This window comes from Mesoplodon mirus, assembly GCF_964341445.2.
Source record: "Mesoplodon mirus genome assembly, chromosome: 4".
In the NCBI taxonomy this organism is placed as follows: Eukaryota; Metazoa; Chordata; class Mammalia; order Artiodactyla; family Ziphiidae; genus Mesoplodon; species Mesoplodon mirus.
In genome coordinates, this window is record NC_138979.1 from 102,908,011 (window position 1) to 102,923,254 (window position 15,244).

Sequence of the window (15,244 nt, forward strand, 5' to 3'; positions counted from 1 at the left end):
AGCCACCGCCCCCTACACTGGGTACACTTCTGTTCTGAGAAAGGCCTGCTGACTGTGGATGTGGGGAGCTGCAGAGAGAATACACACTGTGAAGGGGGATGAGAACACAGGAAATAAGAATGAGACTGAAAGAATGACAAGGACAAACAAACCTGTTACCTGTTTGCTATTCCCTCCTCCAAGAGCTGAATTACTTGCTTATAGCTGGTAACTACATGTTGAGATAAACCTATCCAATTTGCAAGGAGGAAAAAAGAAATTAAAATTTTTTGGCAAAGTTTAACCTTTTCCTGTAGGTAATTAAATTTATCATCCTATTTCATATCAGTTGACAGACAAGAATGAGGGAACAACTTAATTCAGATAATAAATTAAGTCAACATATATTTATTGGAAGCCTACTGTCAGGCACTGTGACAGTCTCTCTGGGAACACAGGTCTCTGCCCACACAGAAATTATAGTCTAGAATTCATGTAGCGGTTATGCTAACAACAATGAGAAGAATAGCAATAACAATTCCTGACAATTTTGCTATATAGGTTATAAGAAAAGTTCTCATAAATTACCTCATTTGGCCCTCACAAAATTCCTGAGGCAGACAAGGGCTACGTGCCCCACAAAATGGTGGACTCGGTTTGACATACAAACCATACAGTACACATGTCCTTATCCTCCCACAGTTTACAATCATGAGAAATTTTATGATACAAGATAATATGGCCAAGTGCCACAGGACTAGAAAGATAATAAATGCTGAGGAGATCAGAGAAGTGGTCAGGGAAAGCTCCATGGGGGAAGCGAGACTTGAATTTAGCCACTGTAGAATGGGCAGGCTTTAGATAGGTAAAGAGAGCTTAAGGGCATGAAAGTAAATCTTTATGGCTGGTTACCCACCAAGTCAAAAAAGGCCTTCACAACTGTGCTAGAGAATCTCTGTATTAGAGATTCAGGAACCAAAGTAAATTTATGGGCTCATAGCTGAATACACTTACACTAAAATTAGCAAAGTAACTTGAACACTGACTGGATTTTTTTATATTAAGGAATTATTACTATTATTTAGATGTAATAATAGTTTGGGGTATGATTTTTTTTTTCTTTTTTTTTTTTTTTGCGATACGTGGGCCTCTCACTGCTGTGGCCTCTCCCCTTGTGGAGCACAGGCTCCGGACGCGCAGGCTCAGCGGCCATGGCTCACGGGTCCAGCCGCTCTGCGGCATGTGGGATCCTCCCGGACCGGGGCACGAACCCGTGTCCCCTGCATCGGCAGGCGGACTCCCAACCACTGCGCCACCAGGGAAGCCCAGCTATTTATATTTTTTTAAAAATTCCTAGAACCCTTTCCATTTCCCTTTCGTGAACAATTTAGTCCTAAAGTCCTTAAGTGCAGCAGAGCCTGCAAGGCAGGCAACCACGTCAGGGTGAAGAGCCTGAGAAGAATGAGGAGGGCGTCCCCGCAGAGGGAAGGCCTGGCATGAGAGTGGGGTGAGGAGGGGACGACACGGGTGGCAGCCCAGCACAGAAAGCCAGAGCCTGGCGGGCTGAGCAGAGCGTCCCCACGGAGGCAGCCCAGTGCAGGGCATGGGAGCCCGGGGAACGTAAGCAGGCTGCCCATGTGTGGGGGCAGCCTGCCGTGAGAAGTCAGAGGCCCGACAAGGAGAGAAAGGCATCCCCACAGAGGGACTGGCTGTGGAACAAGATTTCTAAGTTGGCTGAGGAGGTGGCCCAGCAAAAGAATACCAAGACCAAGAGGGATATGGAAGGTACCTGCACAGCGAGGGGTGGGGACAGGCAGCCCTGCACGGAGCGCTGGAATGCAGGCATGGTGAGCATGGCTTCCTGTGGTGAAAGGCACAGCCAGGTGAGGCGGGCATCCACATAAGAGAGAGGACAGCAATGACGAGACTAATTACACATGGAGGTGGAGGGACTGATCAAAGAAGCATTTCCACCTTTGGATAAAGGAATTACAAATCTGGAAAGGGAGAAATCCAGAATGAACCCTGTCGTGTTGGACTGCAGTTGGAAGTACTGGTGTGAACATATATTAGCTCCGTCCACTCAGAAGGACTAGGAGTTGCAGCATCTCAAAAGCAATGAGCATACCTAGCACTTAGATCTTGGCTTCCAAAAACTTTTCTCCAATAAAAAGGACCAGATTACATATAGAATGGATAAACAACAAGGTCCTACTGTCTAGCACAGGGAACTATATTCAATATCCTGAGATAAACCAAAATGGAAAAGACTATTAAAGAAAAGAATGTATATATATATGTATAGCTGAAGCGCTTTGCCGTACAGGAGAAATTAGCACAACATTGTAAATCAACTATACTTCAATTAAAAAAAAAAAAGAAGAACCAGGGCTCCTGGGAGAAATGGCTGATTCAAAGACTGAGGCAGGGAAAGCAGATGAACCTCGAACATCTCCTGTCAGAAAGCAAGGAAGTGCTCAAAGAATGATGGTGATATGCCAAAATGTCACAGGAACACACCTGAAGTGGATTCCATTGGCTAAATCTGGAATAATTGGAGCATCAAAATAAAAAATAGTAGTAACAGAAGGCGACTCATTCAATAAAATAAGAAACCACGAGTCGATGCCAACATAAATAAATAAATAAATTGAAAGTCAGATGAGGATAGGACACACACATGGTTTCACAGGACCACACCCACAAAAAAACACTTGTTGATTACAAAAGGAAAACAGCAATTTCAGAGTGAAGAAGCCTGGCAGATATGACCTTAAGTGAGGAAATTAAAAATCATGAATAATGGGACATATCAAAATTGTGCACCACTTAATGGTGTCAAGTTCATGACAGTCAAGAGAGACCAAGGAGCCTTCCAGACTGGAGAACACTAGAGAGACACCCTAACCAAAGGCAACCTTTAACTCTCAAATGGACAATTACTGGGACAATTAGTGAAACTTAAATGGGTTCTAAGGATCAGATGGTAGTAATGCGTCAAAGTTAATTTCCTGATTTGGATGGTTGTGTTGTAACTATACAGGAGAACATTCTTGTTTGAAAGAAAAACACCCTAAAATAATCAGGGGATAAGGGTCATTAGGTTGGCAATTTACTCTCAAATGGTTCAAGTAAAAAAGTTCTTTAGGGACTTCCCTGGTGGCGCAGTGGTTAAGAATCCGCCTGCCAATGCAGGGGACACGGTTCGAACCCTGGTCGGGGAAGATCCCACATGCCGCGGAGCAACTAAGCCCATGCCACAACTGCTGAGCCCACGCTCCAGAGCCCGCGAGCCACAACTACTGAACCCTCGTGCCACAACTACTGAAGTGTGCACGCCTAGAGCCCATGCTCCGCAACAAGAGAAGCTACCGCAGTGAGAAGCCCGTGCACCGCGACAAAGAGTAGCCCCTGCTCGCCACAACCAGAGAAAGCCCGACGCACAGCAATGAAGACCCAATGCAGCCAAAAATAAAAAATATATAAAAATTAAAAAAAGTTCCTTATACTATATTTGCAACTTTTTCAAAAGTTTCTTTCAAAATTAAAAAATAAAAACTCGGGCTTCCCTGGTGGCGCAGTGGTTGAGAGTCCGCCTGCCGATGCAGGGGACACGGGTTCGTGCCCCGGTTTGGGAGGATCCCACATGCCGTGGAGCGGCTGGGTCCGTGCGCCGTGGCCGCTGAGCCTGTGCGTCTGGAGCCTGTGCTCCGCAACGGGAGAGGCCACAGCAGTGAGAAGCCCGCGTACCACAAAAAAAAATAAATAAAATAAAATAAAATAAAATAAAATAAAATAAAATAAAATAAAATAAAAACTCTTAGAAAACTAAGATAAAAAGAGAATTCCCTTAACCTGCTAAGGCAGTGCTTCTCAAAGCTGCTGCACAGACCGGAGCCAGTTCTCAAACAGTTACTGATGTGAGATGAGACAGGTACAGAAACCTTTACAACAATATGACAGATTTTATATCTTTTGAATCTAATAAAGAAGAATTGGGGCTTATAATTAAGATGTCTTTTTCTTTTTTTTCTAGTAATTCATCTTTATTTTATCAGAGTATTTGTTTGCCATGGATTGGAAATTTTTTTAAAAACCGGTCCTTCCTCACAGATAGTTTGAGAAGTGTGTGATAAAGAGTATCTATTAACAACAAATGCTACTGCAAACACCATAGTAAAATGTTGAAGCTTTCCCCTGGGAACAAAACTAAATACTGTTACCACTCTTATTTCATATGGTACTAGAGGTCCTAGTCAGTGTAGAAAGGCAAGGAAAAAAAGGTGTAAGAATTAAAAAAACAAGCACACAAAAATACTCCTGTTATGTGCAGAATGAGTACAAAGAAAATACAAAATAATTTTTTTCAGAGTCCCAACTAGCCTCTTCCAACAACCTCCTGCTTTGTACCCATCCCTGTGTATTAAGATAAAGACCAAAGCAAAAATACGATAGTGTCTTTGTCTCACTTAAATATCACTTTAGACCCTGTAACCATTGGGCTTTTATGTGTGCTTTGGGTAGGGCCCTGTACATTTCAGATTTCAACTTAATCTGTCATCTAATTCATAAACTTTTTAATGAAAAGTAAGAGGCTACCCCTTTTCTTTTCTTGGATTTAGGCAGCTATCAAGTTCAGGCTTATAGTTCTAAACTGGAACTACAAGTTCTTTAAAGGCCTTGTATCTTTCATATTTCCCCATGGCAATCTGAATAGTATAGGCATCCAGCAAGTACTCAATAAATTCCTGTAGAATTGGTTTCAAAGCAGAAACCACTTTCTGCTTTGGAATCGTATTCACAGAATATATGAGCCGAAGATAGAGAAAGATAGACAGACAGACTGGTAGGTAATATAAATACTAAATGAATAAAGAAAGCAAACATTTTTAAAAATAAAAAATTTGCTGTAATGCCATCAGAGGGTAGTAATGGGAATAAGTTCAGAGTGACTATTCAGGGTCTCGGCTTCCAAGCCTGGCTCTATACTATGTGAGCTTACGGTTCCTTTACTAGGAAATAAGAGAAATGTCCACCTGTATTTGTAATGATTTGAGAAAGTCCAGACCAACTTTAAGAAACATGTAACCCAAAGGACCTAAGAGACTTTTTGCTGGTTTAGAATTATTTCTTACCAAGCATCCTTCCTCTCCACAAGGGTTCACTCATGAAGGTATCCAAAAGAGCCCTGAGATTTAAGTCTGATCCTGTCACTGGGTATATGACCCAAGCTGTACCACCCTGCGTGAATTCTCAGGGTTTCAGGTACTATGCCAATCAAAGAATCTATGATCATAGGTCTCCTCCATGTACAGGATTCTGTCCCATTCTTCTCTTCCAGTCCTAGAAAAGGTTCCCAGTTCCAACCCTGCCCCAACCGGCTGTGCAACTTTGGGAACATCCCTTAACTTCCGCCAGACTTCATTTCATTTTCTGTGCAACGAAGACATCAGGACTACATCTGAGGTCTCCTCTAGTTACTCCCCCTACCCGCCCCCCACACCCAAAAAGCACATTAAGATAAAAATAAACTAAAATATGAGAAACTGTGGCACTACTGCATCCACTCATGGTCTGCCTTCAAATTACTGTTTTACACAGAAATATATATCCACAGAGTTTTACAGCGGAATCTCCAACTGGCTCCTAGCAAAGTAAACGGTATTTTCATCATTGTTTCCAGGCTGCCAATTACGATGGAACATTTGGGAAAAGGCTCAGCAGAATCAGTGACTAGCACACCTACTGAGTCAGCCATTAGCCATGCCCTGATCAGAGAAGAGACCAGCTCTTGATCTTTCATGTCCCTCTCCTTGTCAAGATTTAAATAAGCTTCCCCAACAAAAGAACCCAACAGTTTCTACTTAATAGCAAGACTTAGCCTAATGGAATAAGACAGATGGAACCAAACACCAAGTATCAGTGCTTGATGAGGAAGCAGCAAGTAGACCCTGCTCCATGTCTTACATCTCCCCTTGTTCCCGACTATCACCACCACCAGAACAGAAAGTACCCCGAAAAGGAGACTGGCTGGCCTGGGAATCAGTCCCAGCCCTGCTGGACCCGGCACCACAGACCCAACCCTATTCCATGTCACTTTCCCCCTCACTCACCATGCTTTAGACACACTGGCCCCCTTGACACCACCAAGCCCTTCACTCAGGGCTCTAGCCCATGCCGCTCCCTCAACCTGAAACACTCTTCCCCTTGCTATGCCATTCTTCACACAACTGGCTCCTGTATCCCCTCCAGGTTCAGCTTAAAATGTTACCTCCTCAGGGAAGCTTTCCTGACCATGCTATGCAGATGGGTTGCCTACACCACCCAGTGTTCTTTGCCATCACTGTATCTATTTATCTTTTTTTTTTTTTTTTTTTTTTTTTTGCGGTACGCAGGCCTCTCACTGCCGTGGCCTCTCCCGTTGCAGAGCACAGGCTCCGGACGCGCAGGCTCAGCAGCCATGGCTCACGGGCCCAGCCGCTCCACGGCATGTGGGATCCTCCCGGACTGGGGCACGAACCCGTGTCCCCTGCATCGGCAGGCGGACTCCCAACCACTGCGCCACCCGGGAAGCCCCAACTTATCTTTTTATTAGCCTTTATCACAACTGTAAGCAGTGCTTGTTTTCTGACTCACCCCCACAAGAGTATAACCTTGCCTGGGAGGATAAGACTGCCTTTTCTATTTATTGGTACCTATTTGGCATCTAATACCAGTAGCTGGCACATAGTAAGTATTCATTATATGTTGTTGAATGAATCAGCGACCGTCAGGAGAGCTTCCCAGGCTTCAGTTTGGTCTCAGACCTCCAGGACCACTGTGGCTCACCTTGTACATAGGGCCCCATCTCTGGGTGCTCCCTGACCCGCAGATTATAGGTCTTTTTTTGATCAGACTGTTTCAGCAGATCCCGCACTCGTTCATTATAGATTTCCAGGAAGCTAGAGACATGTAGAAAAAGGCATATAATTAGATCTTGAAAAAATGTGGGAAAAACACTAAGCCAAGAATCAGAAGGTCCTAGTTCTAGTTCTACCTCTGACAGTCTAAGACCTTGGTCACGCCAGGTTTCCCCCTTGAGTCTCGTTCTGCATGTGTACGATAGGGTTTTGAGCATTGGCTGTCATTACTCCACAGTTTCAGGTTTACAGTGTCAGTACTGATTCAAGTTTAGCCTTCAAGAGGCTATTTCAGCATGGGTTTAGGCTGCCACCAGCCTGTGCCTCGATCAGGACCCCAGAGCACAGAGTCTACAAGCATGTTTCTTGAAGTGGTTTTCAAATGTGACCTTTGAGCTCTATTATTCACTGAAGGCATCTCAAGGGCCATGCTGAGCAACACGGGAAGCTAAGTGAGAAGGGTCTGCTCCCCACCTACTTTAAGTAGCACAATTCTCATTTTACCTGTCTTATACACTGGGATTTTGTTTAAGATATGCTGTCTTATTGGTATCTACTGGCATTTTATGCCTTTTTAAAATAATAACACAGCTACAATTCTTAATTAAAATCAGTAAATATTTTGTTAAATAAGAAAGCAGACTTCTCACAGAAAGGTCTTCCTCACTGGAACACAGATGCTTGCCTGTGGAGCCAGCAGAGAAAAAAAGGCTCCAGTTCAAAGCTGCTCTCTGCACACTCTTCTTATAAAATTTTTCTCCTTAATCTTCTCATATTTGGACACAGGAACTCCAGATATCTCTTAGAATAGTGGTTCCCAGATTTCATGGACAACAGAACACCTAACATATATGTATATGTTTATACCCATAGAGGTTTGCAAATTTTTACTTTATAAACTTAAAAAATGTAAAAATAGTGTTCACAATTATTTAATTTTAAAAACATACAGTTGGGCTTCCCTGGTGGCACAGTGGTTAAGAATCCGCCTGCCAATGCAGGGGACACGGGTTCAAGCCCTGGTCCGGGAAGATCCCACATGCCGCGGAGCCACTACTGAGCCTGTGCTCTAGAGCCCGTGAGCCCCAACTACTGAAGCCTGCACACCTAGAGCCTGTGCTCCGCAACAAGAGAAGCCACCACAATGAGACGCTCATGCACCGCAATGAAGAGTAGCCCCCGCTCGCCACAACTAGAGAAAGACCGCGCACAGCAACAAAGACCCAATGCAGCCAAAAATAAATAAATAAATAAATTTATAAAAAACAAAACAAAAAAACCCCAGACAGACAGTTATTCTTTTTAGGGTAATGAAAATGTTATGTAATTAGATAGCGATGATGGTTGAACAACCTTGTAAATATAAAAAAAAATATATATATATATATATATATATATATATATATACACACATATCTCATTGAAATATATTCTTTAAAAGTGTGAATTTTATGGTATGTGAATTATGTCTCATGTTTTTAAACAAGGACATTGAACACCAAAAACAAAAACAAAAAAGAATACAGAGAATTAAGGGCAATTGGTAACCTTCCACCAACATTTACAGTTCAGACTGGTGAAAACGTCACGTTGGGGTAGCCAGCACTAGTCTAGGAACTAGAGTTTGGGAACTACTGACCTGGAGGACAACCCAGGAGGGGGCTGGAACAGAAATCCCAAAAGCTAGTATGAAACTGTACAGAAAATAAAAGAGGGCTTCCCTGGTGGCGCAGTGGTTGAGAGTCTGCCTGCCGATACAGGGGACACGGGTTCGTGCCCCGGTCCGGGGGGATCCCGCATACCGCGGAGCAGCTGGGCCCATGAGCCATGGCCGCTGAGCCTGCGCGTCCAGAGCCTGTGCTCCGCAATGGGAGAGGCCACAGCAGTGAGAGGCCCGCATACCGCAAAAAAAAAAAATAAAAGAAAATAAAAGAAAGGAAACCAGCTAGCCAGGGGAAGCTGGTCCACAGGAGACGCCACCTTGTTAAGCCTGAGGATAGGAACTAAGTTTCCTACAACCTAAAACTTAAGTAAGTTTTTCATCTTGTACTGCAAGATATTTCTGCTGTGGCTTTTCTCCATTCCTCTGGGCAACTCTGGAAGCGGAGAGGACAGCTCTGGAGTGGAAACAGAAACACTTCAGGCCGCAGAGCCTGACAGGTTCTTACCTTACTTTTATTCTGCAGGAGGAAGGCAGTGGGGCACAGTTTTCCTCCCTGACAAAGAGACCCTGCACAAACCAGAGGGTTGGAGTTTCACTGAAGGGAGTGTACAAAGAAGACCTACTTTGAGGGGATCCAGTCAAAAGAGAGTCTATACCTCACATATCCGTGGTGTCAGCCCAACAGAGGCCTGGAGAACAGAAGAGAAGAAAGCATTACTGTTCACTCACGGTGATGTTCTCCCCCCAACACCCAGGGCCCACCCTCGGCAGGGATGGGCTCCTTGCGCTAGCCTCTTCACTTCAGGCAGTTTCCCCGGCGGTATGTGGAAGACTCTATTTGCCAGTGCTCTCAGGAGACTCTCACGGGAGGAATGTACCAGATGAGAGGCAGATCACCACCGTAAGAAGGAAGAGAGAAGCAGCTAGCAAACCCAGGTACATACTTTCATGAAGAGAAGGTTACATCCTTCTTGGATGAATTCACTTTACCATGGTGGTCCCTCCCAGAACCCTATCTCCTAACCCTGTACACACAGGAGGACTAGAGTATATGGGTGTTCAAAACACACATTTAGAGAGAAGCGGCTTCTTTTTTCATCTTGGATCCAGTGCTAACTTATACTCAGGTTAAGGGCTTTACACCCCTGGGTTATTGGACATTTTCTTCTTTTAATTTAAAATCTATAAAATCAGGCTAAACATGGACGTAGTAAGCAATGATCTGGGCCCACGGCAGCAGGGATAATCTTTCAGGAGGACCAACGTCCTAAAGAATGTCCCTGTGCAGTGTTATTTGTCACCTGCCCTACCAGTTCATCTCACCAGGGTACTTCTAAGCCTAAAACAAAGAGGTATTCTTAAGGAACTCTACCCTCTCAGTTTTCCATGATAAAGGAAGGCTCTCATTAGTCCTACACACTTTTGAAAGCTCCCATCCCAGTAGCTGGTTCTCCTGCTTCTTTCTGAACACTCAGATTGAACACACACATAGCCCCATATCCACATGGCCTTAGCCACCACTTAACACTCAGTCTGGGATTTGTCTACACCAAAGGTGTTAAAAAGCTACAGGTGATGAACTTGGAAATGATATTAGAAATTCAGAAGGACTGACAAGGTCTGTGTCATCAAAGGGAATTATAAAATTCTAAGATTCTTCAGGGTGTAATAAAGAGGGGCTAATTATTCAAAGTTTACCTTTCAAATAAAGTGCTGAGAAACATTGTTTTTTTTAACTTTTTTTTAATAAAAAGTTATATAGCTGATTAACAATATTGTGTGAGTTCCAGGTATACAGCAGAGTGATTCAGTTATAGATATACATGTATCTATTCTTTTTCAAATTCTTTTCCCATTTAGGTTGTTACATAATACTGAGCAGAGTTCCCTGTGCTATACAGTAGGTCCTTGTTGGTTATCCATTTTAAATATAGCACTGTGTACATGTCAATCCCAAACTCCCTAACTATCCCTCACCCCACCCTTCCCCCCCTGGTAACCATAAATTTGTTCTCTAAGTCTGTGAGTCTGAAGAAACGCATTCTTAATATAGAATAGGACCCATTAAATCTTACTGAAGTTGACTGACTATGAAACTCACATCCTCTCTCAGTGGCAAGGACAATGCAAGATTCAGGCTTCCTGTGGCTTTAGGAAGATACTGCATTCCAATCCCAATACTCACTGGGGTGCCCAGCATGGTGTATGTCTTCCCAGAGCCTGTCTGCCCATAGGCAAAAAGGCATATGTTGTAGCCTTTGGCAGCTCCAGACAGTACTTCAGTCCCCAAATCCCGGAACACCTATAACAATAAAAATAGAGAGCATGTCACTCTGGTCCTTCATCCCACAGCAGCTTTTAAATTATTTTTTAACCTAAACTAATATAAAATGTTTCAAACATCCATGACTATAAATTCCCCACTGTTTTATGAGAATCAATTCAGTTTCAAAAAAAGATTGCTGACTGCCACCGCTTCTGAGCAGAAGATGGCTGTGCCTCCCACATATGCTGATCTTGGCAAATCTGCCAGGGATATCTTCACCAAGGGCTATGGATTTGGCTTAATAAAACTTGATTTGAAAACAAAATCTGAGAATGGACTGGAATTTACAAGCTCAGGTTCAGCCAACACCGAGACCACCAAAGTGACGGGCAGTCTGGAAAGCAAGTACAGATGGACCAAATATGGTCTAACGTTTACAGAGAAATGGAACCCTGACAACACACTACGCACGGAGATTACCGTGGAAGATCAGCTTGCACCTGGCCTGAAGCTGACCTTCAATTCATCCTTCTCACCAAACACTGGGGAAAAAAATGCTAAAATCAAGACAGGGTACAAGTAGGAACATATCAACCTGGGTTGTGATGTCGATTTCGACATTGCCGGGCCTTCCATCCGGGGTGCTCTGGTACTGGGTTATGAGGGCTGGCTGGCTGGTTACCAGGTGAATTTTGAGACAGCAAAGTCTCGAGTGACCCAGAGCAACTTTGCAGTTGGCTACAAGATAGATGAGTTCCAGCTTCACACTAATGTAAATGATGGCAAAGAGTCTGGCGGCTCCATTTATCAGAAAGTGAACAAGTTGGAGACTGCTGTTAATCTGGCCTGGACAGCAGGAAACAGTAACACTCACTTCAGAACAACAGTCAAGTACCAGATCGACCCTGATGCCTGCTTCTTGGCTAAAGTGAATAGGGTTAGGATATACTCAGACCCTAAAGCCAGGTATCAAACTGACACTGTCAGTTCTGCTGGATGGCAAGAATGTCAACACTGGTGGCCACAAGCTTGGTCTAGGACTGGAGTTTCAAGCATAAATGAATACTGTAGAATCATTTAATTTTAAACTATTTTGCAGCATAGCTAGCCTTCAGAATTTAGTGTACCTTTTAATGTTGTATGTCTGGGATGCAAGTATCGCTAAATATCATGTTAGACTTCCAGGTTAAAGATGATTCAGCTTTAGGGTGTTACCCTTGCAGAGGTACAGAAGAAACCCAATTTCAAAAAAGGTCCTTTCAGCTGTAGACTTGAAGGGGAGCTTGCTGGCCCCTCTAGAGATGTCAGGTTTCTTTTTTACCTAGAAATGGCTGCAAGTGGATGTTGATAACTTGCAGGCACTTTGTAGTTTGTAAATTTGTATTGAGTAAATGAATGAAATTGTGACCTCCTGAGAATTGAACCTTGGTTTCCTACCCTGATTGAGGAGAGGCTCTTTGATGGTGTATACAAACTCATCTGAAAGGGACTTTTTTAGGCAAGGACTTTTTCCACCCCAATCCATCACCTCTTTTATACCAAAAGTAGTCTGTGGGGCGTGGTAGCTGTTTCTTTTGTGCCATTTTGGGGTGGAGAAGGCGGATGTGATGAAGCCAATAATTCAGGACTTAATTTTGGTTTTTCTCATGTTGTGTTTTTTTGCCCTTGCACCAGAGTATGAAATAGCTTCTAAGAGCTCCAGCTGTAAGCTGGGAAGACTCTCTGTAACTGTAATCACATGGGGACAACACTCAGAATCTAAACTGAACTTCTGTTGTATTCTCGCCACTCAGTTTATTTTTTAGCAGTTTAATGGGTACGTTTTAGAGTCTTCCATTTTGTGTGGCATTAGTTCCTCCCCTTCAAATGCTATAATTAACATCACTTAAAACTTGAATAAAATATTGAAACCTTAAAAAAAAAGAAGATTGCTAAGGAAAATTCATTCATTCAGTTAGTCAAATATTTTCAAAGTGCTTACTGTATGCTGGGCACAAGGCTAGACGTTAAAGACACAGAATTGATATATATGGTCCCTAACCTTAAGGCAAAAAGAGTCTGGGAGAAAGGCAAAGACACGCAAGCAAATTAGTAAAGAAAAACCATGTACATTAATTCTTTTTCTTTCCCATTACCAAAAAAATAAATAAAAGTTTAATATGGTTAATCAGGTAAAGCTACAATGAAATACTGCCCAGTAACATGTCACACAAATTCAGGGTCTCAAGACACCACACTGAGAATCAGTTAAGCCCAGAAGTTAGGGAGGAGTTTTCCCTATGGGGCCGTTTTCTACATGCTGCCTCTTCAGACTGATCCTAACAGCTGACTGCTTCCACTGTCACTCATCTCTGTAGTGGTCAGCTTAAATGAATCAGAAACAGCCAGAGGTCCTCCTATGAAAACCCCTAAACTTTGTGTAGTATCTGAAAGCCCTGTTGGACTCTGTCAGGCAGACCCCAGGCTCAGGACAAAACAGCCTGGCTTATGGGGAAGGCAGAGCTTCCAGCTGAACCAGTCCTCAGCAGAATGCCACATGGACATCTGCATACACAGCTGGTATGGTGGGCATTTACCCTTTGTATTGCTGCTGCTCAGCATCCAAATACTCTTCCTATCTGAGGGGGGAACCTGATTGTGTCAGTCTTGGTTGGAAGCAGGGCCCAACCCTCCCCGACGGAAGCCAAATAGTCCAGGAAACCCTCTCCACCTCCTGTTGGCTAGAACACGAACATGTGAAATGAGGCCCGCCAACTAGGTGCCTACACTTGAATTTTCAAAGAAAGACACAAAAACAAAGTATAAATTCTCCTTGTTGGCATCAAGAGTCCATCAGTACTACACCCTGAACGTACAAGTGCCAAGTGTGGTGCTCAAATCAGACTATTCTGTGATATGGCTTTGCCTGGCTTCCCTGCTACCTAGGGCCCCATGGTTTCCTGCTCATTTGTCTACTTTCCCTTAAATTCTGTGAATCTCCTGATACAGTTCCAAATTGGTTCCAAATTGGAATATTGTTCTTATGGTTCATAGCCGTGGGACCATACAAATTTGTATGGTCCCACAAAATTTTACTTAAAATTTGTAAGCCTCAGTTTCTTTCCCAGAAAAGTGGATATTTTGTAACTATATCACAGGTTTGTTGTGAAGATTAAGTGAGATAACACACGTAACTAGGGACCACGGGAACGAAGACAGCAGTTGCTGACCTAAGACTATACTACCCTATTCTGTTTTAGCAGCTATAGTTATGCTTGTTGACGAATGAACTATTATGTTTTGTTTGTTTTTTAGTGCTTCTAAGATTCAGGCATAGGGCCAAAATAACCCAGGGAGTGGTGAAAGATTTGGACCTTGGACCATTCCCACCCCCTTCCCCAATCTCCCTCCCAGCTCTGTACTCGCCATTCATTCACCTCTATATTAGCAAAACTGAAAACTGGGCAGAGTTCTCTTTGCCTCCTGATATCTGTCTTGGTAAAATTCCCAGGGACTGAAGGAAGGAGAGGTTATTTCTCTTTACCAGACCACTTGAGTTGGCTGCCACCCATTTACTAGTTGGAAATGTTCCCCAAAACTCAACCTTTCTTTCTAGTGCTCCAGCAGGAGTGGAAACAGAGGTGCAGACAGAGCAAGATCACATCTAGTGAAAGTGTTATTTCTTCCCACCACTCACACAGCAGAATGAGCTCAGTGGATTGTAAAGGAAGACAACAGAATGTTACTCTGCCCATGACTTTATCCAAATTCAAATAATCCCTTGAGGTTTTATGAAAAACATCTTTGAAGATACCATTTTCACTCAACAGTAAAAGATGTGAACAAGCAAAACTAGTAGGCTCCAAACGTGGAACTGGTAGAAAGTTAAGATTCCATTCTTCAAGAACTGTGAGGCTTAGCTCATCATAAATTCTAGGAAAAACCACAGCCCTAAATAGAGCACAACAGAGCCAGATGACACCGTGGTTCACTCTGACTGTGGTATTATAATGAAGCAGATGGAAACAGCTCAATATGAATGCCAAGAATAGTTTGAAGGCTAAAATAAATCACCAAAAGGCAATCAAAAGCTAGAGGGTCCAGTTCAGGAGGAGAGATGAGCAGTGTAACTTTATTTTTTCTGGAATATAAATAGAACAAAGCATTCAATAGACAGGTTAATTTTATGTGACACAGCACTTCCAGTCTTTTTAAGGGTTCGCTAGATAGGGGACAGTCCACTGGATGCTTCTGTATTGGGACTCACAACACCTGAAGCCCAAACCAAAATCCGTAGCAATACTCATTTCCTAAGGGCAACTGAATCTAGGAACCAGAATCTTTGATGTTCAATATCATATGTCATTAGGGTTACAAATTAAAACAAGGAGATACCACCACACACCTGTTAGAATGGCCAAAATCCAACACACTGACAACACCAAATGCTGACAAGGA

At 43.2% G+C, this 15,244-nt stretch overlaps 1 protein-coding gene and 1 pseudogene across 3 annotated transcripts in view; one reads left to right on the forward strand and one right to left on the reverse strand.

Annotated features, from left to right (window-relative positions):
- STARD9 (StAR related lipid transfer domain containing 9) overlaps positions 1-15,244 on the reverse strand; it is a 123,282-nt gene that overhangs the window by 51,906 nt on the left and 56,132 nt on the right. For both annotated transcript variants that reach the window (XM_082618569.1, XM_082618570.1), the window contains exons 4-8: positions 10,727-10,843; positions 9,198-9,230; positions 9,047-9,108; positions 6,808-6,920; positions 160-229 (exon numbers count right to left, since the gene is read on the reverse strand). In XM_082618569.1, coding sequence (XP_082474695.1) covers positions 160-229; positions 6,808-6,920; positions 9,047-9,108; positions 9,198-9,230; positions 10,727-10,843 — 395 coding nt within the window. The remainder of the gene's footprint in view (positions 1-159; positions 230-6,807; positions 6,921-9,046; positions 9,109-9,197; positions 9,231-10,726; positions 10,844-15,244) is intronic.
- On the forward strand, positions 11,008-12,111 carry LOC309802751 (non-selective voltage-gated ion channel VDAC1-like; annotated as a pseudogene). Its single transcript has one exon. The product of its transcript is annotated as a non-selective voltage-gated ion channel VDAC1-like (transcript).